This window comes from Phycodurus eques, chromosome 1 (genome assembly GCF_024500275.1).
Source record: "Phycodurus eques isolate BA_2022a chromosome 1, UOR_Pequ_1.1, whole genome shotgun sequence".
Lineage (NCBI taxonomy): Eukaryota > Metazoa > Chordata > Actinopteri > Syngnathiformes > Syngnathidae > Phycodurus > Phycodurus eques.
Genome location: NC_084525.1, coordinates 37,716,393 through 37,741,995, shown reverse-complemented (window position 1 = coordinate 37,741,995; position 25,603 = coordinate 37,716,393). Strand labels below are relative to the sequence as shown.

At 42.9% G+C, this 25,603-nt stretch overlaps 1 protein-coding gene across 2 annotated transcripts in view; it reads left to right on the top strand.

The window, feature by feature from the left end:
• Positions 1–25,603, top strand: part of LOC133410277 (gamma-aminobutyric acid receptor subunit gamma-3-like) — a 156,493-nt gene that overhangs the window by 81,432 nt on the left and 49,458 nt on the right. For both annotated transcript variants that reach the window (XM_061691189.1, XM_061691199.1), the window contains exons 4-5: positions 22,863–22,954; positions 23,161–23,292. In XM_061691189.1, the coding sequence (XP_061547173.1) occupies positions 22,863–22,954; positions 23,161–23,292 (224 nt within the window). The remainder of the gene's footprint in view (positions 1–22,862; positions 22,955–23,160; positions 23,293–25,603) is intronic.

Sequence of the window (25,603 nt, the reverse complement as noted above, 5' to 3'; positions counted from 1 at the left end):
TTTTCTGAGCCGCTTCTCCTCACTAGGGTTGCGGGCGTGCTGGAACCTATCCCAGCGATATTCGGCGAGAGGCGGTGTACACCCTGAACTGGCCGCCAACCAGTCGCAGGGCACATAGAAACAAACAACCATTTGCACTCACATTCACACCTACGGGAAATTTAGAGTCTTCAGCGTAAATTCATAATTATTTTAGTAAGTTTGAACTTAATTTACCATTTGAAAATACAGGAGAAGGAAACGACGCTGACTCGTCTCTCTCAAACTGAAGAAGTGCAGGTGCAAAGGTAGACCTAATTAAATACATCTCTGGAGAGTTAATCTAACACCATATGAGCCACTCTGTGAAATAACCCCTACTATGGACACCATTTAAATCTGAAAAATTGTTAAATGTTGAAATTACACCTTGGGAGTTAAAATCACCTCACAAGAATGCAACACTCCAAGTTTTGCTGTACAGTAATTCCTAATTTTTGGTTTGCAAAATGACAACATTATAGTTTTCATTTGGGATATTTGCTGAAATGAAAAAAAAGAAGCTTCCGCTTCAGACTCCATTAGACCAACAGGTCTAACAAGGTCATTGGTACTGACACAGAGTACACACTCCACATTTCATGTGACATTGAAGAGCCTTCGATGAAACGACATCCTTGTGCACTTCAAATTTGTCCGTGGTTTCCTCACGCCAGCTCTCCTGCAGTGACACCATTCTCGACATAAGCTCCAAAAGGAGGGTGATTCCTTTATTTAAAAAGGAGTCGAATTGATCCAAACAATTACGGATCGGTCTCAGTTTTAAGTAACTATTTTCAAAAGAGTCCATGAAAAGTGGCGACAAAACATTAATTACACAGTTTTAGTCAAATGTTTCATTTATTTTAATATTTTTCATATATATAAATCTATTCCCCTTCTGCTACCATTAACCTTTTTGTCAGAATGTATACACCTTAACACAGTATTGTACAGTCGGTACGGAAAGTATTCAGTATTCAGGCCCCATGAAATGGTCAGACCCTTTGCTCAGTATTTAGTAGAAGCACACTTTTGAGCTATTACAGCCATGAGTCTTTTTGGGAATGATGCAACAGGTTTTTCACACCTGGATTTGGGGATGCTCTGCCATTCCTCCTTGCAGATCCTGTCCAGTTCTGTCAGGTTGGATGGTGAACGTTGGTGGACAATCATTTTCAGGTCTTTCCAGAGATGCTCAATTGGGTTTAAGTCAGGGCTCTGACTGGGCCATTCAAGAACAGTCACGGAGTTGTTCTGAAGCCACTCCTTCGTTATTTTAGCTGCGTGCTTAGGGTCATTGTCTTTTTTTAAGGTGAACCTTTGGCCCAGTCTGAGGTTCTGAGCACTCTGGAGATGTTTTTCGTCCAGGATATCGCTGTACTTGGCCGCATTCATCTTTTCTTCGATTGCAACTAGTCTCCCTGTCCCTGCAGCTGTGAAAAACACACCCACAGCATGATGCTGCCACCACCATGCTTCACTGTTGGGACTGTATTGGACAGGTGATGAGCAGTGCCTCGTTTTCTACACACTTGCCACTTAGAATGAAGGCCAACAATTTCTATCTTGGTATCATCAGACCAGAGAATCTTATTTCCCACCATCTTGGAGTCCTTCAAGTGTTTTTTTAGCAAACTCCACGCGGGCTTTCATGTGTCTTGCACTGAGGAGAGGCTTCCGCCGGGCCACTCTGTTATTAAGCCCCGACTGGGGGAGGGCTGCAGTGATGGTTGACTTTCTAGAACTTTCACCCATCTCCCGACTGCATCTCTGGAGCTCAGCCACAGCGATCTTTGGGTTCTTCTTTACCTCTCTCACCAAGGCTCTTCTCCCCCAATTGCTTAGTTTGGCAGGACGGCCAGCTCTAGGAAAGGTTCTGATTGTCCCAAACGTCTTCCATTTGAGGATTATGGAGGCCACTGTGCACTTAGGAACCTTAAGTGCAGCAGAATATTTTTTGTAACCTTGGCCAGATCTGTGCCTTGCCACAATTCTGTCTTTGAGCTCTTCAGGCAGTTCCTTTAACCTAATGATTCTCATTTGCACTGTGAGCTGCAAGGTCTTATATAGACAGGTGTATGGCTTTCCTCATCAAGTCCAATCAGTATAATCAAACACAGCTGGACTCCAATGAAGCTGAAGAACCATCTTAAGGATGATAGGAAGAAATGGACAGCACCCGAGTTAAAAATATGAGTGTCACAGCAAAGGGTCGGAATACTTGTGGCCGTGTGATATTGCAGGTTTTCTTTTTTTAATAAATCAGCCAAAATTTTAACAATTTTGTGTTTTTTTCTGTCAATATGAGGTGCTGCGTATACATTAATGAAGAAAAAATGAACTTAAATGATTTTAACAAATGGCTGCAATATAACAAAGTGAAAGATTTAAGGATGTCTGAAAACTTTGCGTACCGTACCCACTGTATATGTGATTACTAATATGTATTATTGTACATACAGTAGCTTCCATCTGTCCATTTTCTGTACCACTTATTCACACTAGGGTCACAGGCGTGCTGGAGCCTATCCCAGCTGACTCCGGTTGAGAGGTGGGGTACACCCTGTACTGGTCGTCAGCCAATCGCAGGGCACTGTACATAGCTTCCATCCATCCATCCATTTTCTACACCGCTTATCCTCACAAGGGTCGCGGGCATGCTGATCCTATTCCAGCTTACTACGGGCATCAGGCGAGGTACACCCCGAACTGGTTGCCAGCCAATCGCAGGGCACATATAAACAAACAACCAATTGCACGTACATTGACACCTACGGGCAATTTCCGTAGGTGTCAATGTCTTCAATTAACCTACCATTAATGTTTTTGGGATGTGGGAAGAAACCGGAATACCCGGAGAAAACCCACGTAGGTTTGGGGAGAACATGCAAACGCCACACAGGTGAGGCCTGATTTGAACCCAGGTCCTCAGAACTGTGAGGAGGATGTGCTAACCTGTCGTCCACCGTGCCGCTGTACATAGCTTTTACTTCAATATTTGAATTTGATCATTTTTATGTTACATTGCTGATTTGCTGTAACACTCTGATTGGCTGGCAACTAGTTCAGGGTGTATCCTGCCTCCTGCCCGTTGATAGGGGGATAGGCTCCAGCACTCCCGCGACCCTTGTGAGGATAAGCGGCTCAGAAAATGGATGGATGGATGGATGGATGTTGGATGTTTTTTTTTTTATGTACTGAAGACCACAATGGAAATAAGTCCTCTGGCTTTATAATGATTTTACCCTCGGTGATGATACTTGACTGTATGTCGGGAAGTGCTCATGTGCTTCTTTCTGTGTTATCCGAAATAAATTCAAATCAAATCAAAAGGCGAGTTCAGCCACACCAGAAAACCAAGATCATTGTAAGCAGCAAAGTGTGCGATTTGCTGAATGTGTTGCAAAAAACGTCCGTTCGTCGAGCAGCCTGTCAATCCCTATCATGTCACGCTTTTCAGCACTTGTTTAGTGTTCCAAATGCCTGTGTGAAAGTGAACCGGACCAGAAGTAACAGGCAACAAAGAACCCTTTGCCGGGCAACGTGACCTCAGAATTTGAACTCAAAACAGCGTCTTTATTAAAAAGAGAGAGAATTCTTACCATCTAGCCTGTGGTGATTTGCTTAGATGCTACTTTTAAAGAAGAAAATATCATGAAGCATGCAATGATGCTCAAGGTGGAGCTAGATATCAATCATAAGATTCATCAGATTGCACTCAGAACAAAAAGTGGGGGGGTTCTGCAATCAGTCTTTATTTATGTGTGGCCAACTGTTAGTCACTAATTTTTGCAATTTTAATTGCATGTGAATGGCATTGTAGTGTCGCAGATGTAACCCCCAATCAATAACACCATCTTGTGTCACATGAGCTTATACAACAAAATTTTTTTCTAGGTACAACGCATCATCCAGATGGCCACTGCCAAATTGTACAAATACAGCATATACCATTGATTTTCAAATGGTGGATGGGGACCCAAAAGTGGGTCTTGGAGAGCTAGTGAAATTTTTTTTATATTTCTATTCAAAATTTTTCTTTACTGTAAAGAAGCATGGAACATAGTATGAAAGTTAAAGCTATTTTTACACAAAAACATCTTTATTTCTCTTAACTTCTATAAAAAAAATAAAAAAAAAGTGGGTAGCGACTTTGTAAAAATTGGAAAATGCAGGTCCTATGGTGACAACATTTGAGAACCACTGTGCTATATATGTCACGATATTTAATCGTATAGTATTGGACTGGACCCAAAAGCAGACTGAGGTGGAGGCAGTAGGGGAGAATGTTTTATTAAGAAGTAGCTTCAGGTTAGTATTTCCAATGCGTGAGGGTGGTCTGAAGGAGTACTGGTGGAGACAGGCTTGAGCAGAGATACATGAAATGTCGGATGGGTCTTGAGAGAGAGGGGAAGGTTCAACTGTACTGAGGTGTCATTGATGACTTTAGTGATAGGAAAGGGACCAATGAAGCATAGAGTGATCTTACGGGATTCAGTTTGGAGTGGAAGGTCACGGGAGGAGAGCCAAACCATCTGACCCACCTTGTATACTGGTGTGGGAAAGCGATGAAGATCCGCCAGCCGCTTATTTCTTTCGGCTGAACGAGCTAGGGCAGCCCTGACGTCCTTCCAAACCGATTGAACTGGTCGAAGGTGCTCCCTCACTGCGGGAACCGCCACCATGTGCTCCTGTTCCTTAAATGGAGGAGGTTGGAAACCATAGCATGCCATGAAGGGGGCCATACCTGTGGCTGAGCTGGTGAGGGAGTTGTGGGCGTATTCCACCAATGGGAGAAAGGTGCTCCACGAGGCGGGATTACGTGCACCCACACAGCGAAGAGCGGATTCGAGATTTTGATTCACCCGCTCTGTCTGGTCGTTGGATTGTGTGTAGTATCCTGACGACAGACTGGCTGCTGTGCTCACCGCTTTAAAGAACTCCTTCTACACCTGTGAGGAGAACTGAGGACCTCGATCCGATACGATGTCAATGGGGATGTCGTGGAGTCTGACTACATGAAGGACGAGCAGGTTCGTGGTTTCGAAAGCACAGGGTAACTTGGGAAGGAGTATGTAATGGACATACTTGGAGAAACGATCAATGATAGTAAGAATGACGGTGTTACCTTCAGAAGTGGGTAGGCCAGTAACGAAGTCCAAGGCAATATGGGACCAACGGCGGCTTGGGATGGGTAGGGGCACAGCAGACCAGCTGGAGGCTGATGCGAAGCTTTTCCTTTGGCACAGACGGAGCAGGCTAGGACGAACTCTCAGATGTCTTTTGCCAGGCTGGGCCAGCAGACGTTTTGTTGGATAAATTGGATGGTACGGGTGATTCCAGGATGACAGGTAAGTTTGGAGTTGTGGGTCCACTGAAGTACTTCAGAACATATAGAATTGGGCACAAAGAGCTGGTCTGGCGGTCCGGTCTTGGGATCCGGTTGGGTTCTCTGAGCCATTTTCACCACTTGTTCTATCTCCCACATGGCAGCCCCAACAAAGCAGGAGGAAGGAAGGATGGGTTCCGGTTCTACCGGGCTGGAGGTGGGTGAATACAGGCAAGAGAGGGCGTCAGGCTTGCCGTTACGTGAACTAGGTTGGAGGAAGATGCTGAATTTGAAACTACTGAGAAATAGGGCCCAACGAGCTTGCTGGGGGATAAGACGCTTGGCGGAACAGAGATAGGCGAGTTTCTTGTGGTCGGTCCATATGCTAAATGGAGAAACGGTCCCCTCCAGCCAGTGACTCCATTCCTCCAGAACCCAAACAATAGCCAGCAGCTCACGATTTCCAATGTCATAATTCTGTTCTGACAGAGAAAGGTAACGGGAAAAGAAGGCACAGGGATGTATTTTTTGGGATTTGGAGTACTTTTGGGAGAGGACGGCCAAAGCACCAGTGTCAGATGCGTCAAGCTCCTCAACGAACTGGAAGGATGGGTTGGGGTGTCTTAGGATGGGGCACTGGTGAATAGTTCCTTCAGGTGCTCGAAGGGTTGGGATGCGGCAGGGGTCCACTGGAATGGAGAGCTGGTGGAGGTGAGACTGGTGAGAGGAACTGCCACTTTGCTGTAATCCCAGATGAATTGAAGGTAGAAGTTAGCAACGCACAGAAAACGTTGAGAGAGAGATGGCGAGATCCTTACTGAAAACAAGTGAGAGGTTGTGATATTCTTCTGGGACCCGGGAGAGATCGACTGGAGTAACTGGTGCCTGAGGTTTGCTGGAGGTCAGGACGGCCGAAAAAAGACAGTGGGAGTGACAGAAGTGACTCCAACCAGTGATTGACACCCTGAACTGGTTGCTAGCCATTTGCAGGGCACATACAAACAAACAACCCTTCGCACTCACATTCACACCCACGGGCAATTTAGAGTTGCCATTTAACCTACCATGCATGTTTTTGGGAGGAAACCGGAGTGCCCGGAGAAAAAGAAAATCCACGCAGGCACGGGGAGAACATGCAAACTCCACACAGGCAGGGCCGGGGATAGAATTTTGTGTGTGTGTCTGCGTGTCTGTGTGTGTGTCACTTTGATTCAGTAAAACAAGTATAGAAAAACAATACTCATTATGTTTTTTCTAATTGTTTGTTATGCAGACTCAATGTGCAAGAAAACTGTTTCTATTGTTCATAGGTATCTTGATGTACTGTAGATATTTATTGGTGGCGAACGATATTGTATCGCAAGTTACTCTGAAATTCCTTCCCCTACCATAACAATATTTACAATACTGTTTAATTTGATGCTGATCTAAATCAGTACTGTTCAGTCTTGGAGGTCGGTATTATATTTATTTTAAGTTGCAATGAGTTGTGGGAATGGAGTCAGCTGACCCCTTACTTTTAAAATGTCTGCAGCCCAAATCCTTTGTCCTGCTCTTGGTCAAGGTTAAAGGTCAAGTCAGATCGCATACAAGTATTTCACATGAGGAACAACAAAAAGCAAGGATAAAGAGAGTAGAGCCTGACAGCAAAATGCTAATCTATTGCAGGATAGCAGTGATCAGTTGCCTGGAAGCAATGATAAATTTATGATTGTGAGGATGGGTGTCAAGACACAATTGCACTATCAAGAGATGGGAGTATTTAATCACCCTGAAGACCTGGGACGAGGGCAGGAGGTGCAGGGTGTGGGGGGAACAGTCAAAATAATGAAGTGCACACAAAACGTGTACAGACACGGACTCGTCCTTCGTCCTAGCTACATGTTTGCATGCGGCTCATGAGAGATATGCAGAGTTGAGCGATGCTGTGATTGAACATTGAGACCAGGCCTCGCACACAAACAGACACACACCCAGACAGACACAAACGCACGGATACATTTTGTGTTCAAGCGGGAGCAGCTTGACAGGGAGTTGAGCAACATGTGTCTGTTATTGAAATGACGATAGCACTGCTGTGCTGTCACTTCGGGGATGAGTTGATGGGAAAGGGGGCTTTGGACCACCACATGTTCAGTTTTATACAAAAACCAACATCATCATCATGTAGGATTTAGTACATAAATTAGTTCACTGCTCACCTGGTCATTATCATCTCTACACCAATGCTCATCCTCAAATGTGGTTTTGGGGTGCAGGGGTTAATCAGCAAATAATATGCAAATAAATGGCCAACCTGAAGCATGTCCTTGACAAATTGAGTGTCGTCTTTACCGTTGTTTTTATTGTTTTATTTTGAATGACAGTATGCAAACTCAAACTGTCATAACACAATCTTTACAGCATAGGCTGAGAAATAATGTCAGTCAAGCGCCTCTGCAAAAAGGTAGAATAGCAATAATGGTTTTATACAGCAAGTTGGAAAACAATGACTGAGCAATATTGTGTAATTGGAGGATTTGAGCCATCTCCTTGAAAACATGATGATTTTCGATAAGGAGGAGGCTGTTTTTTCCCTTGCAGTTGAAGTCAAATTAATTAATTCCAGTCACACGCACATTGCTGTCAACATAATATTCATTATCACACTGTTATTCGCATCCCCAAAGAGGGCTTTCGCTTATCTTAGCACAAGCAAGTCTATTGTCACTGTTTGCTGAGAGGAATTCAATTTTAAATATTTCAAAATTGACTAATATGAGATTTTGTTTACTTCCAAAAAGAAAGATTGTACCTTAGTAGATGGGGTCAGAAAATATAATATATTCTCAAAGGTGGCTTTTGTTATTAGACATTGCTGTACATAAAGTCCAAATATTACTTTTCAATTATTCTATGATGGTACTGAATGACTTAAAAAAGGGTGATTATTCATAAAAGAAACTGGTGCACACAGATTGTATTTGATTCAATGTCCTTGATCGCCTTAAATTTCCAACCAATTAAACGACTTTTATTTCCAAACTATTTAAAATGTTTTGATAATAATTTAGGTGGCAGAAAAGTATTACAGTGAGTGTGTCTTTCCACATCCTCACCTGTGACCTTGAACCACATACTGTAAATGGATTAATGGATTATGACTATCCTCCCACACACCTTCACAACACTTGATATGTGACAGAATTTGCTGTAATTGATATTAAGCTACTGCATGCATTCATCGACCTGTTCATCCATTTTCTACCATTTAGCCTGTTCAGGGTCACAGGTGATCTGGAGCCTATCCCAGCTTTCTTTGGGAAAGAGGTGGTGTACAACCTGAAGAGGACACCAGTCAATCGCAGGACGTATAGACGTAAAAAATATTCACGCTGACATTCAAACCTATGGACAATTTAGTCTCCATCTAATTTAATGAGCATGTTTTTGGAATGTTGGACGAAGCTGGACTACCTAGAATGGTGAGAGGCTACCAAGCATGGTGAGAACTTGCAAAGTAGTACACACAGAGATGAACTTCAAACTCAAACCTTTTGACTGAGGCAGACGCGCCAACCGTGCTACTTGCAAACATCTAATTCATGAGAAAAAATAATAATTTTTTAACTCCTCTTACTGTAACCTTAATATTACTATTCAGCATCACCACAAGACCATCATAAAAGTAAATCAACGTTAAAAAAGGTTTTTTATTTCAGGATTGTTTTTTTACATACAGGGAGACATACACAGAGAGAACCTCACGATAATACACACCTACAGTATATTGTGTAGTAATAGTGTATATATATATCACTGTATATTGTGCAGTAATACTGTGTGTGTATGTATGTATATATATATATATATATATATATATATATATATATATAAACTATATACTGTACAATCCATCGGTGTAAAGATGTCAGGGACAGAAGGGGATTATTTAGTTGATCATACTCTGAATATTTTAGGCCTAACATCAAATATTCATGTCCCAGATAATAAACTTGCTGCTCTCTGTTTAATTTCCCAGCAGAGAATACACAGCACCAGTCACCTTTTGGCATCTCCCCACCAAATCGGCCTTTGTCTCATTGTCTTTCAGCCATGAGTAATGGACTCCCTTGAACACCTTAGTTTTCTTTACCTATATTTTTCCTGTTTGATTTAAAATGCATCCTCAGGGGAATTATGCCAGCCTCCCCACCTGATTTCACTTAGATAAGGCGAAGCACTGAGCTTGATTGTTTTGCATAATTTCCTTTAATAATTCACTTGCTGCACTACCTTGTCTTTTTGCAATTTTCTCTGAAAGTACAGTACTTCAGTGTATGCAGAAATCCCCATCTTGTTGATAAGTGCAACAAGTCAGAAGTGGAATGCACCAAAGTAGCCGTTGCACTATTGTTGGCGGTTTGGCTGTGTCACACCAATAAGGATGGTATGAAGGTCAGACAGTGATTGTCAGGTGCCAGTCAGTGTGTGATGCCAACTGAGAATATCAGTATGTAATTAGTACACTGTATATTTGGGTCATTGCGACAGGAGATCGTTAAAAACAGATTGGACCTCTAAGCAACATTCGTCATCTTCATCCTATGGATGCCTTCTAGCTAATGTAATGGCCTTCTGCAGGTATCCTCTGACTCAATGAAAGCTCCAACAAAACCTACATTGTATGGTTACAACCACAGATTTGTGTGAAATGCATTTACAATTAGCTAGGTATAATTATGCAATCAAGCCTCAATTGAGAATGATTATCGGTGAAGTACACTGGCCCTGCTGAAGTACAGGTATTAAACCATGACAACGTTGCCTTAACACCCCTGGATATATAAGGGAAAAACAGATGCAAACATGACACAATACCACATGCTGACATTATCCCAAAGCAAGAAACACAAAAAGTTTAGTGTTCCTCTCATTCCATTCATATTGTTGCATAGAAGTGACGGATTAACAGACTGTAGCGTATATATGTCCACCCTTAAAGGGGACGTATTATGAAATGTCAAAGCCAAAAGGTTAGCAAAGCTGCAGTGCTAGCACAGATTAATGTAAGCTAACAGTGTTAGTAGCATAGCTTCTGATGATAATGTAATAATGCCAGCCCACTGGTTGTCAATCTAACGAAAGCCGGCCCGCCATTGACTCAGCAGTATGCAAGGTGGGATGAGGGCTGGCTCACCGCATGAGACAAAAGCGGCTCCTAAATTTTGCCAATTTCACCATCCCAAGGAATATTCTGTCAAAATATATCTATAATTCTTGATCCTATTTTGACAACAACGTTACGGTTATGTTATTAAGACACCTGGAAACTGTTTTAAATTTGGGGGGAAAAAAACATATTGCCATAATTTCTCATGTACAATGCGCATTCCCCCAAAACAAATGTAATCAAAAGTCATCACGTTTTTGAACTATAGATCCCCGTTTTCTATAAAAAAAAATTTGAAAAATACAACCCCAATTCCAATGAAGTTGGGACGTTGTGTTAAACATAAATAAATACAGAATACAATGATTTGCAAATGATGTTCAACCTATATTTAATTGAATACACTACAAAGACAAGATATTTAATGTTCAAACTGATAAACTTGATTGTTTTTAGCAAATAATCATTAACTTAGAATTTTATGGCTGCAACACGTTCCAAAAAAGCTGGGAGAGGGTCATGTTTACCACTGTGTTACATCACCTTTTCTTTTCATAACATTCAATAAACGTTTGGGAACTGAGGACACTATTGTTGAAGCTTTATAGGTGGAATTCTTTCCCATTCTTGTTTGATGTACAGCTTCAGTTGTTCAACAGTCCAGGGTCTCCGTTGTTGTATTTTATGCTTCATAATGCGCCACATATTTTCAATGGGGGACAGGTCTGGACTGCAGGCAGGCCAGTCTAGTACCCGCACTCCTTTACTCTGAAGCCACGCTGTTGTAACACGTGCAGAAAGTGGTTTGGCATTGTCTTGCTGAAATAAGCAGGGGTGTCCATGAAAAAGACGTTGCTTGGATGGCAGCATATGTTTCTCCAAAACTGTATGTACCTTTCAGCATTAATGGTGCCTTCACAGATGTGTAAGTTACCAATACAATTGGCACTAACACAGCCCCATACCATCACAGATGCTGGCTTTTGAACTTTCCGCCCATACCATTCTGGATGGTTGTTTTCCTCTTTGGCCCAGAGGACACGACGTCCACAAATTTCTAAAAATAATTTGAAATATGGACTTGTCGGACCACAGAACACTTTTCCACTTTGCATCAGTCCATCTCAGATGACCTCGGGCCCAGAGAAGCCGGCGCCGTTTCTGGGTGTTCTTGATAAATGGCTTTTGCTTTGCATAGTAGAGTTTCAAGTTGCACTTACAAATGTAGCGCTGAACTTTATTTTCTGACGTTGATTTTCTGAAGTGTTCCGGAGCCAAGTGGTTATATCCTTTACACAATGATGTCAGTTTTTGATGCAGTGCCGCCTGAGGGACCGAAGGTCACGGGTATTCAATCTTGGTTTTCGGCCTTGCCGCTTACATGCAGTGATTTCTCCAGATTCTCTGAACCTTTTGATGATATTATGGACTGTATATGATGAAATCCCTAAATTCCTTGCAATTTTACGTTGAGGAACGTTATCCTTAAACTGTTCGACTATTTTCTCACGCACTTGTTAACAAAGAGGTGAACCTCGCTCCATCTTTGCTTGTGAATGACTGAGCAATTCAGGGAAGCTCCTTTTATACCCAATCATGGCACCCACCTGTTCCCAATTAGCCTGTTCGTCTGTGGGATGTTCCAGGTGTTTGATGAGCCTTCCTCAACATTCTCAGTCTTTTTAGCCACCTGTCCCAGCTTTTTTGGAACGTGTTGCAGTCATAAAATTCTAAGTTAATGATTATTTTCTGAAAACAATAAAATTTATCAGTTTAAACATTAAATATCTTGTCCTTGTTGTGTATTCAATTAAATATAGGTTGAACATGATTTGCAAATCATTGTCTTCTGTTTTTATTTGTTTAACACAACGTCCCAACTTAATTGGAATTGGGGTTGTACTGTACTTAACACACTAATAGTGTAGTGGTACACTCGCCTGACTTTGGTGCAGGCAGCGTGGGTTCAGTTCCCACTCAGTGACGGTGTGAATGTGAGTGCGAATGGTTGTCCGTGTCTATATGTGCCCTGCGACTGACTGGCGACCAGTTCAGGGTGTAGTCTGCCTTTCGCCCGAAGTCAGCTGGGTTAGGCTCCAGCGTCCCGCGACCATAACCAGGATAAGGGGTGTTGAAAATGGATGGATGGATGTACTTAACAGATATGTGCTTGTTTTATAAAACTTTTCAAATATTGACATACAATGAAATATGAAAGACACAGGCATGACTGCAATGTTTATTTAACATTATTAGGTTTTACAAAGAATATGGCACAAATCCTCTTAATGCCTACTATGCTAGCTTTCCGTTTGCCGATATTGATAGTACTGACCTATTGGGAGCTGCACGCACCTCTCACCGTAGTGTCTCAATTGTGACTGCACAAACAAGTTGCCACGTAGCTGTAGATGAGTCCTATCGTCATCAGCTGGCAAGTCTTACTAAAGCTAATCAGTGGAATTTTGCTTATCTGGAGGGTAAGCTATGGAGAAAAAACTTGACGTGCTATAAAAAAAACTGACTGCAATTTTGGAATCAGCATTTGGTTGTGTTTGAGTTTTCAATTTTAGTTTTAATCAGCATAAAAATCTAACTGAAATTTGTTTTCAAATTGTTCCCCAGTGTAATGTTTACAATCCAAGTGTCGTCATTATCCCCGAGGGGGCAGTTTGTTTATTTTGTATCTTGTTTCTCCAAAAATACTCAGGACTTCAATCTCGTGTACTTTGGTGTTATATTTTTCCACATTAGTGGCACTGTTGAGTGAAAAAGGTTCTATTTTTGGGGTTACTGTTTTAAAAAATATTTAAAATATCCTGCATACTAAATAATATACATTGACTATGAGGAGTGTTGTTAACAAAAGGCATTAATAAAATGTTAAACTACTCTATCTTCAGTTTTCAATACAGATGCTTTCAAACTAGCTATTAAAAGAAAAAGTTAAAAAAATAAATATATTTTTTTTTATAATAATCGAGCTCTGACAATATGAAAAAATCCATTGTGATTTTATTTTTAATTTTTTAATTTTGCCTGATTGCCCAGCCCTATTGTCACATAATCTATTTCAGTAATAAAACAAGACAGTAGCTTATAGTTCACAGGTGTCAAACTGCAGCCCGCCATAACATTTCATGTGGCCCGCGTGAGCAAATCGTGTGCATCAACTTCATGTTCTTCTGGAACAAAATTTCTAATTGTCTTCACTTTTAATGTTGAGTCATGGCAAGCATTTAAAAAAAAAAGAAAAATGAAAAAGAAAGAAAGGTATGAGTGACAGGCAGGTGGATCCATTTTGCATTTGGACTAATTTCAACTGTACGAAAACCAAGTGGATGTACAAAAACTGGGACAAAATGTAAAAAAACGAATCATAGGAAAACGAGGGCATACGAAAACCAAGGTTCCACTGTATATGTAATGATATGATGAGGCACTTATACATTTATATGGTTCCACATTTACTGTATAACTGCCCTGTGAGGGAAACTATAACTACAATGTGGCCTGGAACAAAAAATTAGTTTGACACCCCTGTTATAGTTGCTTATTTTATGTATTTACTGGGCACTTGTCATGGTTTGGGGTTTTTTGAAGGCAAGGCAAAAACGTTGAGGACCCAAGTGCAGGGAAGCGGGGTGGCAACGCAGTAGTATCAAAACACCAGTGTCACGTGACCGATGACGTTTGAAGCTTCGAACGTCATGGCTGTTTCGCTTCGCACTTCATTCTTTCAAAAATGTTTCGAAGCTTTTCATTGGCTCATGGCGTTTTAACGCATTCTGAGCCAATGACAGCTTGACAGGTTTGACGCCATACTAGAAATATAAGGTGCATCATTATGCTTCAAAATGGGGTTGTGAGGAGATAGAGATTTAGTGAGTCAGAGTATTTTGACAAGTCAACCATACAAGTCCCCAAATGACAAGCCATTATCTTTAAAGGTTTTCCTACGCGCACACACACACAAAACAATGTTTCTGAATTCATACACCATGATCATTTGCAAAGTAGGAAGGATCTCTAATCCTGTTAGGGACTTTTAGTACAGTTTTTAAATAAAGCTCAAAGCTTTAAATAAAACCTTAACCACATTCTACATTGAATATAATTTGCATTTATTCTTTGGGTTAATCTGGAATGTGTTTTAGAGTATGGGGAGAGCATCTGCATCTTTTATTGTAATGACAATATAATCATTATTTGGTATCAATGAACAAAACACATGAATGACCAAACAGACCTTTCTGAACTTTTATTGCTGTCATGAGAAACAGTGCCAGTGCGTCAGTCGTGCTCTTTAGAGGTTGCTATGGCTTCGGTTGTCCACCAGATGTCACCATCACTGAAGCCTTGAAGCTTTGAAGCTTTTTTTTGCCACTATTGTTAGGAAAGCCTCAGTGCTTCTTAAAGGACTTTTTATACTCCCGCGGCCGACAACGGCCGCATTGCATCACGTGACTGATGAATTGCCCCGCGCAGCACCTCTGCGTAGCTTGCCGCCCACCCGTCAAAAATAGTTGCTGCGCGTCGAACGCCGTGGAGATCATCTCTCGTGATTGGTCCGTTTTAGTCACATGCTGTGATGACGTACTCAGCGTGCCCCTTGGTTTAACATACCATCTACGCCGCCGCCTTCTCGATCGATTTTGCAGCATAATTAAACATATCATCTGGTCCTCTAGGTCCATTTGTTCTGTCGCAGTCGCCATTGTTGTTGCTTTGTTCCTTGTTACTGAAAGGAAAGTAAAAACGGCTACCGGAAATTGGCCAAAAAATGCGGCGGAAACTCCACCCTGTGGTGTCCTATCCAATACCAACCATAGCGACACCCCCGACATGAAGGAGAACTGTAGCACACTTTCAAAATAGCGCGTGTGGGTTGTGCTCGAGTATAAAGGCAAACTACACGAGGCACAGCCGCAGTGACATCATCGCGGTCGCCGTCCGCGTGAGAATAAAGAAGCCTTAAGTCTTCACTTGCCCACCACTACCAAAATCTAAACACAAAATAACAAAGAAACACTTGAATAAACCCGAAACAAGACATGACAAGGGAAATAACTGAGCAACACAACTGGCGACTATGACCTGACAGAGACAATGACAAACTATGACCTGACAGAGACAATGACAATGACCCGACAAGAACTAAAAGAAACCAGGGCACTAAATCCAAACAGATTGATGAGACAACAAGGAACACCTGGACAAGACACAAGTGGCTGGAAGGAGTTGATTGGTCGACACAAGGTAGAAGGTTGACGAGAACAGGGGGACACAATAACTAAATGAGCACACAAGACATGAAAAACATGGAACACAGGAAAACATGAAACAACCAAACAAAATCCAACCCAAAACACAGACCATGGCAACATTGGAGTTAAGGATTACCACAATTTTCAGTATTGGAAGTATTCATATTTTGAAGTGAAGGGTTAATTACAACGTAACTGCAAAAATATTGGTGATGTTATGCTCTTTGTCAGTATGACTATACTTGTTAGTAAAGTTAGTTGTTGGCTGAAATGTAAGGTTTTAAATCCTAAATTCCGTTTTCGTCAGGTGTAAACCCAGAACCTCCCACTGGGACTTTTTCATGACCCTGGTTTTGTGACATTAAGCAACATTAAGCTTTTTCTGGATAGTAAGCGCCTGTGGGGAGGGAAATGCTTAACGTCCATAAAATAAAAGAAATATATATGAGGGAATTTGTTCTGATATTTTCAGATGAGGAAAAGGGCATAATTCGAGATGTCCACATACATTTTAGTGACAATAGTGACACGAATAGAGAGTGGCTGGATCCAAGAGCAGTCGGAGGCAGATGTCAAAGGATTAATAGTTTATTGATGAAAGGTAATGGCGGTGGTCCTAGATGGGTTGGCAGGCGGCGGTGTGGACGGGTGGGAGGCAGTGGTGAGGACAGGCGGCTGGCTTGACGCGAGGAATTAAGTGGATCAGGAACACGGGGGGAAAACACACTGAAACAAGGAGACACAGGAGTCATAAAGGGAACGAGGAATAGGGTGACTTACGGGAGGTAAATGGGGTGTGGTACCACTGAAAGTAACTGCAATACTTCGGCGAGGATTTCTTGGAACAGGCAGGTTTTTATACCGGTGGTGATAAGGCTGATTGGAGACAGGTGCTGAAAACAGAGAAGGGAGGGGAGAGAGAGAGAGAGAACCAAAGCGCCGTCCCGGCTACAATAATGGAACGGCAGGCCGTATATGACAGTACCCCCTTCTCAACGGACACCTCCAGGCATCCTGCCAGGCTTCCCCGGGTGAGCCGCATAGAAGTCGTCCAAAAGGGTATGATCGAGTACTAGTTTCCGGGAAGTCCACGACTGGTCCTCCGGCCCATACCCTTCCCAGTCGACGAGGTACTAAAACCCCCTCCCCCTCGGCCTCACATCGAGGATGCTAGACACCGTAAGCGCTGGTTTGTCATCAATAATCCGGGGGGTGGAGGGGGTTCAGCCGGAGGGCTCAGGGCGCAGGTGGAGACCGGCTTAAGCAACGAGACGTGGAAGGTTGGGTGAATTTTCAAGGATAGTGGAAGCTTCAACCGGATGGAAGTGGGATTGATGATTTTCGTAATCAGGAAAGGACCAATGAAACGGGCAGTGAGCTTACGGGATTCAGTCTGAAGTGGGAGGTCTTGAGAAGAAAGCCAGACAGATTGGCCCACCTTGTATTCGGGCGTCGGGGAGCGATGACTGTCCACGAGCAAGTTTGTTGCGTGCGGCGGACCAGGTCAATGTCGCAAGGACGTCATTCCATACAGCCTAGATCCGGTGGAGATGATCCTTGACTGCGGGGACTGCCACTACCCGCACCTGTTCCTTGAACAATGGCAGTTGGTAACCATAGCAAGACATGAATGGGGACATACTGGTAGCGGAACTGGTGAGGGAGTATTCAATCCACGGGAGGAATGAGCTCCAGGAGGAAGGGTTGCGTGCGGCAACATAACGGAGGGCTGATTCCAGGGATTGTTTTGCCCGCTCTGTCTGGCCGTTAGTCTGCGGATGATATCCCGATGAGAAGCTGGCTGCTGCGCCTACCGCTTTACAGAATTCCTTCCACACCAGGGATGAGAACTGAGGACCTCTGTCAGAGACAATATCGATGGGAATACCGTGGAGTCTAAAGACATGCTGGACGTTTTTGGAGCCAGGACGGAAGGAGAGATTGAAATTAAACCTGCTCAAGAAGAGAGCCCAGCGAGCTTGTCAGGGGGTTAAGGAGTTTGACGGAACGGAGGTAAGCGACATTCTTGTGGTCGGTCCAAATGATAAATGGTTATTCAGTCCCCTCCAACCAGTGCCTCCACTCTTCCAAGGCCCATATAATGGCCAGTAGCTCTCGGTTACCATCGTCTTTGTTGCTCTCAGTAGGGGACAGATGACGGGGAAAAAAGGCACAGGGGTGCAGTTTCTGGGTCGTGGGGTCCCGCTGCGAGAGGACAGCCCCTGCCCCCGTGTCCGAGGCCTCAACCTTGACCATGAACTGGAGGGAGGGGTCGGGGTTGCGAAGAATGGGCGCATTGGTGAACAGGGTCTTGCTTGGGATGCTCCCGAGGTCCAACGAAAGAGAGAGCTGTCAGATGTGAGGGTAGTGAGGGGAAAAGCGACCTTGCTGTAGTCACGGATAAACCAACGGTATAAATTGGCGAAACCAAGGAAACGTTGTTCTTTGCGGGTAGTGGGAGTGGGCCAGTTATCGACTGCTTTGATCTTGGCAGGGTCGGGTTGTAGTTGACCTTTGCAGATGACCTAGCCCAGGAAGTGTACGGAGGAGAGGAGGAATTCGCACTTTTCAGGTTTAACATATAGTCGGTTTTCAAGGAGACGCTGAATGACTTGGCATACATGGTGGCAGTGTTCTTCGGGGGAGCGGGAGAAAACGAAGATGTCATCAAGGTATACAAATACGAACCGGTTGAGCACGGAGGACGTCAGTAATAAGTGTCTGGAAAACTGCAGGGGCGTTGGTTAAACCGAATGGCATGACCAGATACTCGAAGTGTCCGAGAGGGGTATTGAAGGCGGTCTTCCATTCGTCCCCCTCTCGGATACGGATGAGGTGGTAGACGTTCCGTAGATCCAATTTGGTGAATACCTGGGCTTTACAGAGGGGTTCAAATGAGGGGTCGATGAGGTGAAGTGGAGGTTTATTCTTCAAGGTGATATCATTGAGAGCACGGAAGTCAATACATGGGCGGAGAGTGGTGTCTTTCTTTGCAAAAAAAAAAAGAAGCCGGCCCCAACTGGAGAAGAGGAAGGTCGAATGAGTCCGGAAGCCAGAGAGTCATGGATATAGTCCTCCGTAGCCCTCTTCTCAGGTCGAGAAAGGTTGTAGAGACGGCTGTAGGGAAGAGGGGCCCCCGGTAGCAGATTAATAGCACAGTCATACGGGCGGTGGGTGGTGGGGGGGTAGAAAATGGCCAGGTCTTTACGAAATACCGGAGAGAGATCATGATATTCTCCAGGGACATCGGAGAGTACAACGAGCATGGAAGAGTGTGGTGGTGTACCAGAAGGAGGTATAGCTGAGAGCAATGAGGGCTCCATCCGGTGAGGGCTAACTGTGTCCAGTCTATGGTGGGGTTTTGTCTTTTAAGCCAGGGAATTCCAAGGACTAATGGGGTATCAGGAGAAGGGATAACAAAAAGGTAAATGTTTTCGCGGTGATTTCCTGAAACAAGCAAGGTGAATGGCACCGTTTGGTGGGTAACAGCGGAGATGATACGGCCATCCAGGGCTGTGACCTTCTTCGGAGACGGAAGCAGTTGGAGAGGAATTTAGAGCTGGTGAATTATGGCTTCATGAATGAAATTGTCATCGGCACCGGAATCAATCAGGGCAGAGATGGGGGTGTTCAGAGCCGAAACTATAATGCAAGCGGGAACGGTCATGCGAGAAGGAGAGGTTGAGGGGATGGAGGTTTGGCTCACCACAACGCTCTCAGGTTGCGGCGAGCCTGGTCTTTTGGGACATGACATGAGGAAAATAAAGTGACCGGTTTGACCGCAGTAGATACACAGCCGCTGGGCAATACGACGCTGACGCTCCTGTGGATCTAACCATGTCTTAGCAACTTGCATGAGCTCTTCAGTGGCTACAGGGAGTGACGGAAAGGCAGAAGACTTTGTGGGAGGCGGGTGTGAAGCTGACGGCGCAGCAATCGGAGTGGGAGGGTTTTTGCGCGAGCGAACCCCCCTCTCTCCTGTACGCTCTCGCAGTCTGTTATCCAGACGGATGGAAAGGCTGATAAGATCCTCTAGAGAGGAGGGCTCGTCCCGGAGTGCTAGCTCATCCTTGAGCGGCTCGGAAAGGCCATTGGAAAAAATCCCCCCAAGTGTCGCGTCAACCCAACCACATTCACCCACCAATATCTGGAACTCTACGGAATATTCCGCTGCAGAATTAGCACCCTGCGTGAGCGGGAGGAGACGACGAGTGGCTTCTTTGCCCTGAACGGGGTGATCGAACACTTTACGAAGTTCATCGGAAAAGGAATTGAAAGAGTGGAGTACTGGAGAGGAGTTTAGCCATAAGGAAGTGGACCATTTAGCTGCTTTGCCGCGGAGTAGGTTAGTGACATACGCTACTTTGGATTGTTCGGTAGGATAACTGTATGGTTGAAGGTTGAAAATGAGTGAGCAATTGAGTAAAAACTGGCTTCATGCACCTAGGTCCCCGGAGTAGGGCTCGGGCGGCGGAACATGAGGTTCTTTATAAAGGAGGCATGGTGGCGCTGAGGTTCCGGACTCGGAAGGTGTACTTACAGGTGGAGGGTTAGCTAGCATTGTTGAAGAAAGGAGGGATACCTCTTGTGTGAGGGAGTGTAGGGATTCTGTGAATTCTTGGAGAGTCTTTTATTGTTTTCCTATGTGGGCTCCTTGAGAGTGAGTGCATTCATCAGTGCCTCCGGAGTTGCTGGGTCCCTAATGGCCAAAGTATTCTGACACGAATAGTGAGTGGCTGGATCCAAGAGCAGTTGGAGGCAGATGTGAAAGGATGAATAGTTTATTGATGAAAGGTAATGGTGGTGGTCCAAGGTGGGTTGGCAGGCGGCGGTGTGGACAGGTGGCAGGCAGTGGTGAAGACAGGCGGCTGGCATGCCGGCAGGAATTACGTGGATCAGGAACACGGGGGGGGTAACACACTGGAACAAGGAGACACAGGAGTCAAAAAGGGGACGAGGAATAGGGTGACTTACGGGAGGTAAATGGGCCGTGGTACCACTGAAAGTAACTGTAATACTTCGGCGAGGATTTCCTGGAGCAGGCAGGTTTATATACCGGCACTGATAAGGCTGATTGTAAACAGGTGCTGAAAACAGAGAAGGGAGGGGAGAGAGAGAGAGAGAGAAAACACAAAGCGCCCTCCTGGCTACTATAATGGAACTGCAGGCAGTATATGACAAATAGTGAACCTCTATGGAGAGAAAAATGCTTAACGTCCATAAAATCCAAAATATTAGTTATTTCGTTCTGATTTTTTCAGATGGGGAAAGGGGCATATTTAGAGATTTCCGCATAAATTTTGCTAACGATAGGTCACAGTTTTGTTACACTAAGGAACGTTAAGCTTTTTTACATTAACCGTGGACTGTCCCGACGTGAGATTGGGGGGGGGGGGGGGGGAAGATTTTTGTCAGTGCAATCTTACAGAGCAGAATATTTCTCTGAAAAACCCAATAAAATGCAGATAATACTTGAGCATGGATAGCAGCAAATTGATGGTGTGCGTTATACATTGGTAGCTAATTTTTGGGGTCGATTTTGGCGGTGCGCATTATTCTTGAGAATATACTACATCAGAAATTATGGTGAGACTCTTTTTAAGAGGCCTTACCAACAGCGATATCCCCCACTATGCGTGCCAAAAAGTGCTACAGTACTGTTCAGAAAATGCAAACACGAAAAAATGTGTACCATACCAAAACCAAACCGAATGCTTGGTGGAAATGGGGCTATGATTCTGTCCCAAACAAAAGGAAAAGTAATTAAAAATGTGCACATGCATAAAGAAAAGATATGCTGGGTCTACATTTTCTTCTGTAGCCATCTCACATTTATAGCAATTTGCTTGGCTGTAGTGCATATATGGATGGAGACATATCTGGAGCTAAATGTGTGTTTAAATTATAGCTGCAACAAATACTTGAATGTTTGGAATACATCGAACAAAAAAAAATGCTCGAAGAATTTTCTCTACCTTGGGGATTTGCTTATTTAACTCATTCACTGCCACACCTCCCAGTTTGATTGAGTTTGATAGTTTATCTGTAATTATGTGTGTACGCCTCTAAGAGGGCGGGCAGGAGTGAGTAGTGTGAAGTAGGCGTAAGGAAAAGTCACTCTGGGATAAGACGCTGTTGGCGTGAGTTGTGGCCAACAGCAGCTCATACGTTTGTGATGTTTTTGTGTTGCTGCGAGTTCAATAAAGCAACTGAAAGTGCGTTGACGACTCCCTTCCTCCTTGACCACTTCCGAGGGCATTACAATACTATTGGTATAAACAGTAGCTGTCTATTACTAACAGCAAAGAGTTAATTGTCAAGCTGAGACATCTCACAGTGCTTAATAATATGTTAAGCGCATTAGTCGCGCACACAGTAGTTGTATATTATGGCCTGTGTACTCCCATCGTATCTGCAAGTGGCTACATTTTGAGTCAAGTACTGTAGGTGAAAAAGAAAAATATTGAGAGTAGCAAAGTTTGTAAAAAAAAAAAATATGTAGGTAGTATTTGTTTTTCCTGTCGAGGTGTCTTCATTTTCATCTTCATTTTAGTTTAGTTAGTCTGGTCTAAGCTCATAAATGCACAGCCAGAAACCTACTGTATTATTATGTCACATCCTATAATGCTAGCTGCTGAAGTGAAGTTGCACAACAGGTATGCCTTTTTTAATTAATGGCTTGTTTTTTTTAAAAATAATTATAACAAATGCTAAGAATACGAAGAAGAAAAAATGTAGTTTAAATTAGTTTAAACAGAAATGTATTTGTGTTTTGCCTCACTGAAAATAATTTCGAGACAAGAAAATACAGTTTGGAGCTCAATGTGAATTGAAGAACTAAAACAGTTGTTTTTTCACAAAACAAAAAACAATTGGTCATTAATTTTTAAGTAAAATGGCTTATTTTTTCTTGTGTATTCATAATAGGATACTGGAATACTAAAATATAGCTGCAACCCTCGTTTAAACACATTTCGCCTGAACCAGGTTGGCGGTGGTGCTTCTTATTATCGCTCGGTAGCTGTAGGTTAATGTTGCTGTTTTGTATTTGAGAGGGTCATCATCAGCTCATTTCCACTCTGCTCTCCCACAGGAGTACCAGATCGATATCATCTTTGCCCAGACTTGGGTGGACACACGCCTACGTTATAACAGCAGCAGCATGCGGATTCTCACTCTCAACAGGTTCTCTAATACTGCACTTCAAGTCTTGTAACACCTGCGAATATCACATGCTTTTCAGAAGCCTTCAGTCATGGAACAAATAGGCTGATATGCTTTGTTTTTATGATGTGGTGCTGGGAAATATAATTTAATGATGACGTGATGGTGCTGCAAACCTTGCAGAGGAATATGAGGATCTAAAGATATGCTCTTTCTCGATCTGCCAGTAACATGGTGGGCTTGATATGGCTGCCAGACACCATCTTCAGGAATTCCAAGACCGCAGACTCTCACTGGATCACAACACCCAATCAGCTGCTCCGCATCCGCAGCAATGGAAAAATTCTCTACACGCTGAGGTGAGAGCTGCTCTGGAAGTGATACAGTACATGTTTTGTGTGCATGCGTTAAAACGTGAACATTTGAATCATTTGTCCTTGGATGGGCATAAAAATTATGAATGTTTATGTTTAACTTGTCATGAATTTCAAAGCAGATGTGCAAATAGCAAAAACAAATGTGAATGCCCTTTAGTCGAGGTCTGTTCGGCTCCATTTCATGAAGACAAGTCAATCTAACACGCATTCTCCTCAGACACTTTGTTCAGAGTGTTTGCGTTCAGGCTGGCAAATATTGTGAACTGTGTGGAGCCACTGTTGAGCCGGACCCGATGCCTTCTTTCTCTTGGTTTTGATTCTGCTCACAATTTGAGCAATTAGAAGCTGCTGACATTCATCATGAGCATCCAACCGAATGCCTGAAATTTCTAATTATTGCACACATGATGAGGGATTAGATTTTTACTACTTTACTACTACTGTAAGTATATGAAAGTGTTGGATGATGCAAGGGGCAAAATATGAATAAACACCTCCACTTCAAAACACCGTTACAAAGATGAATTTTGATTGAAACTGTAACACAAGTACAGTATTAATTTAGGCACGTTTATTTTTGTCATTGTCATTTGTAGCAATGTAAGCATGCACTTCGTCAAACAGAGAAGCATTCCTAAAGTTTTGCTCTTCTCTTGTAGCTAAGTTATGTATCCAAATGGAAGCAGTGCAGTTCAACATCACTTTAGGGTGAGAGGGGGGTCAAATGACCTGAACTTATCAGCTGTCAATCAGAGTGAATTGGTCACCTTGAAATAAGCCTGGGCCTACTGTGTGACAGGCAGATACTATATGGCAACCACTACACTACCTATGACCCTCATAATATTGTTAAATCAACACCTCTCTGATGTTGTCAATCAAAACTGATTATTTTTATCTTTGTAACGACGTGATTTTCATTTAGCTTGTCTGAGCCAGCCCGTGCATAAGGCAACAATACTAAGGGCGCCGTAGCTTCAGAGGGTGCCACAAAATTGGAAACAAAATACACCTTTAATATACTGTACTGTAATTATACCAAAATTAGTTATTACAATTAATATTTTAAAATGGAAAAACTAACACAGTCAGATTTATGTTCAATCATAGATAAGCAATTTTAAAGAGAATGTGATTATTATTTTTTTTAATGTCAAGTTTATTTATATAGGCGTTAATCAAAAAATAGTCTCAAAGGGCTTCACAGGTCCACAATTGACAAAAATTGGATTAAAGAGGTACAGTATAGTGCACACCACAAATCTGAGAAGCACCAGTAAATGCACAGTGCAATTATTGAGGCCACCTCATAAAGCAAGGGTCATGGAGGGAGATCCAAAAATGATTACATTTGGATTCAAGGATTACGTTCTTAAAGTTGACCAAAACCCGACATGTCAAAATTTCCTGTTGTATTGTAACTGTACATATCTTCTTAATCTAATGCTGTTTACTTAAATCTACTCAGTATTTATTCTTGAAAAAAAAAAAGCTTAAAACACTGCATCTGCTCATCTAGGCGGGCTGCCATTTTTAGATTATTACACGTGCAAAAGTCGAGAGAATGTGACCTGTATCCGACCCTCCTTCCGGCAAAAGGGAGGGAGTGACATCACAATTAATGTAGCTACTAGCTCGTTGCCTTACATTTCAGCAAGCCTGGTTTGTTAAAAATGGATCGGTAATGGACTGCAACTGTGTCTGGCTGTCACCATAAATGTATGTATGTATGTATCAGGGATCTTTGACGCATAAAGTAAAATAAGTCTGCGTTTTAGGACGCAGAGCTATGGCTTAGCACTCCGTCGTGGTGCTGGAAATCCGGAGTATGATTTTTTTAAAAATGACTTTAACTTAATAGTTTAGCCCACCAATCGCTAGTCAAACATGAACTGACTAACGTGAACATGAACTCATCTTTATGTGAATTATGCACTGAATTAATCATGCATTAAAATGAATGACAATGCAAAGACTGAAACTGGAAACTTTACCATTAAAAACGTGTTAGGATAGACCAGTAATTTCCAACTTTTATGGAGCCAAGGCACATATTGTACAATTGAAAAATTTCACGGCACACCAATATACAAAAATCTCACAAAAAGTGGACACTTTGACTGTATGAACTTCCTGCCATCTAATAGAAGAGCTTATCTTTGTTCTGTCTGTCACTATGCCCCATTGGCATAAATAGATGAATAAAGATACATTATTTCTTGGACATAAATTATTTTTTGAGCAATTAAGTTTGATAATTTCCCACGGCACACCTGAAGAGCGCTCACGGCAC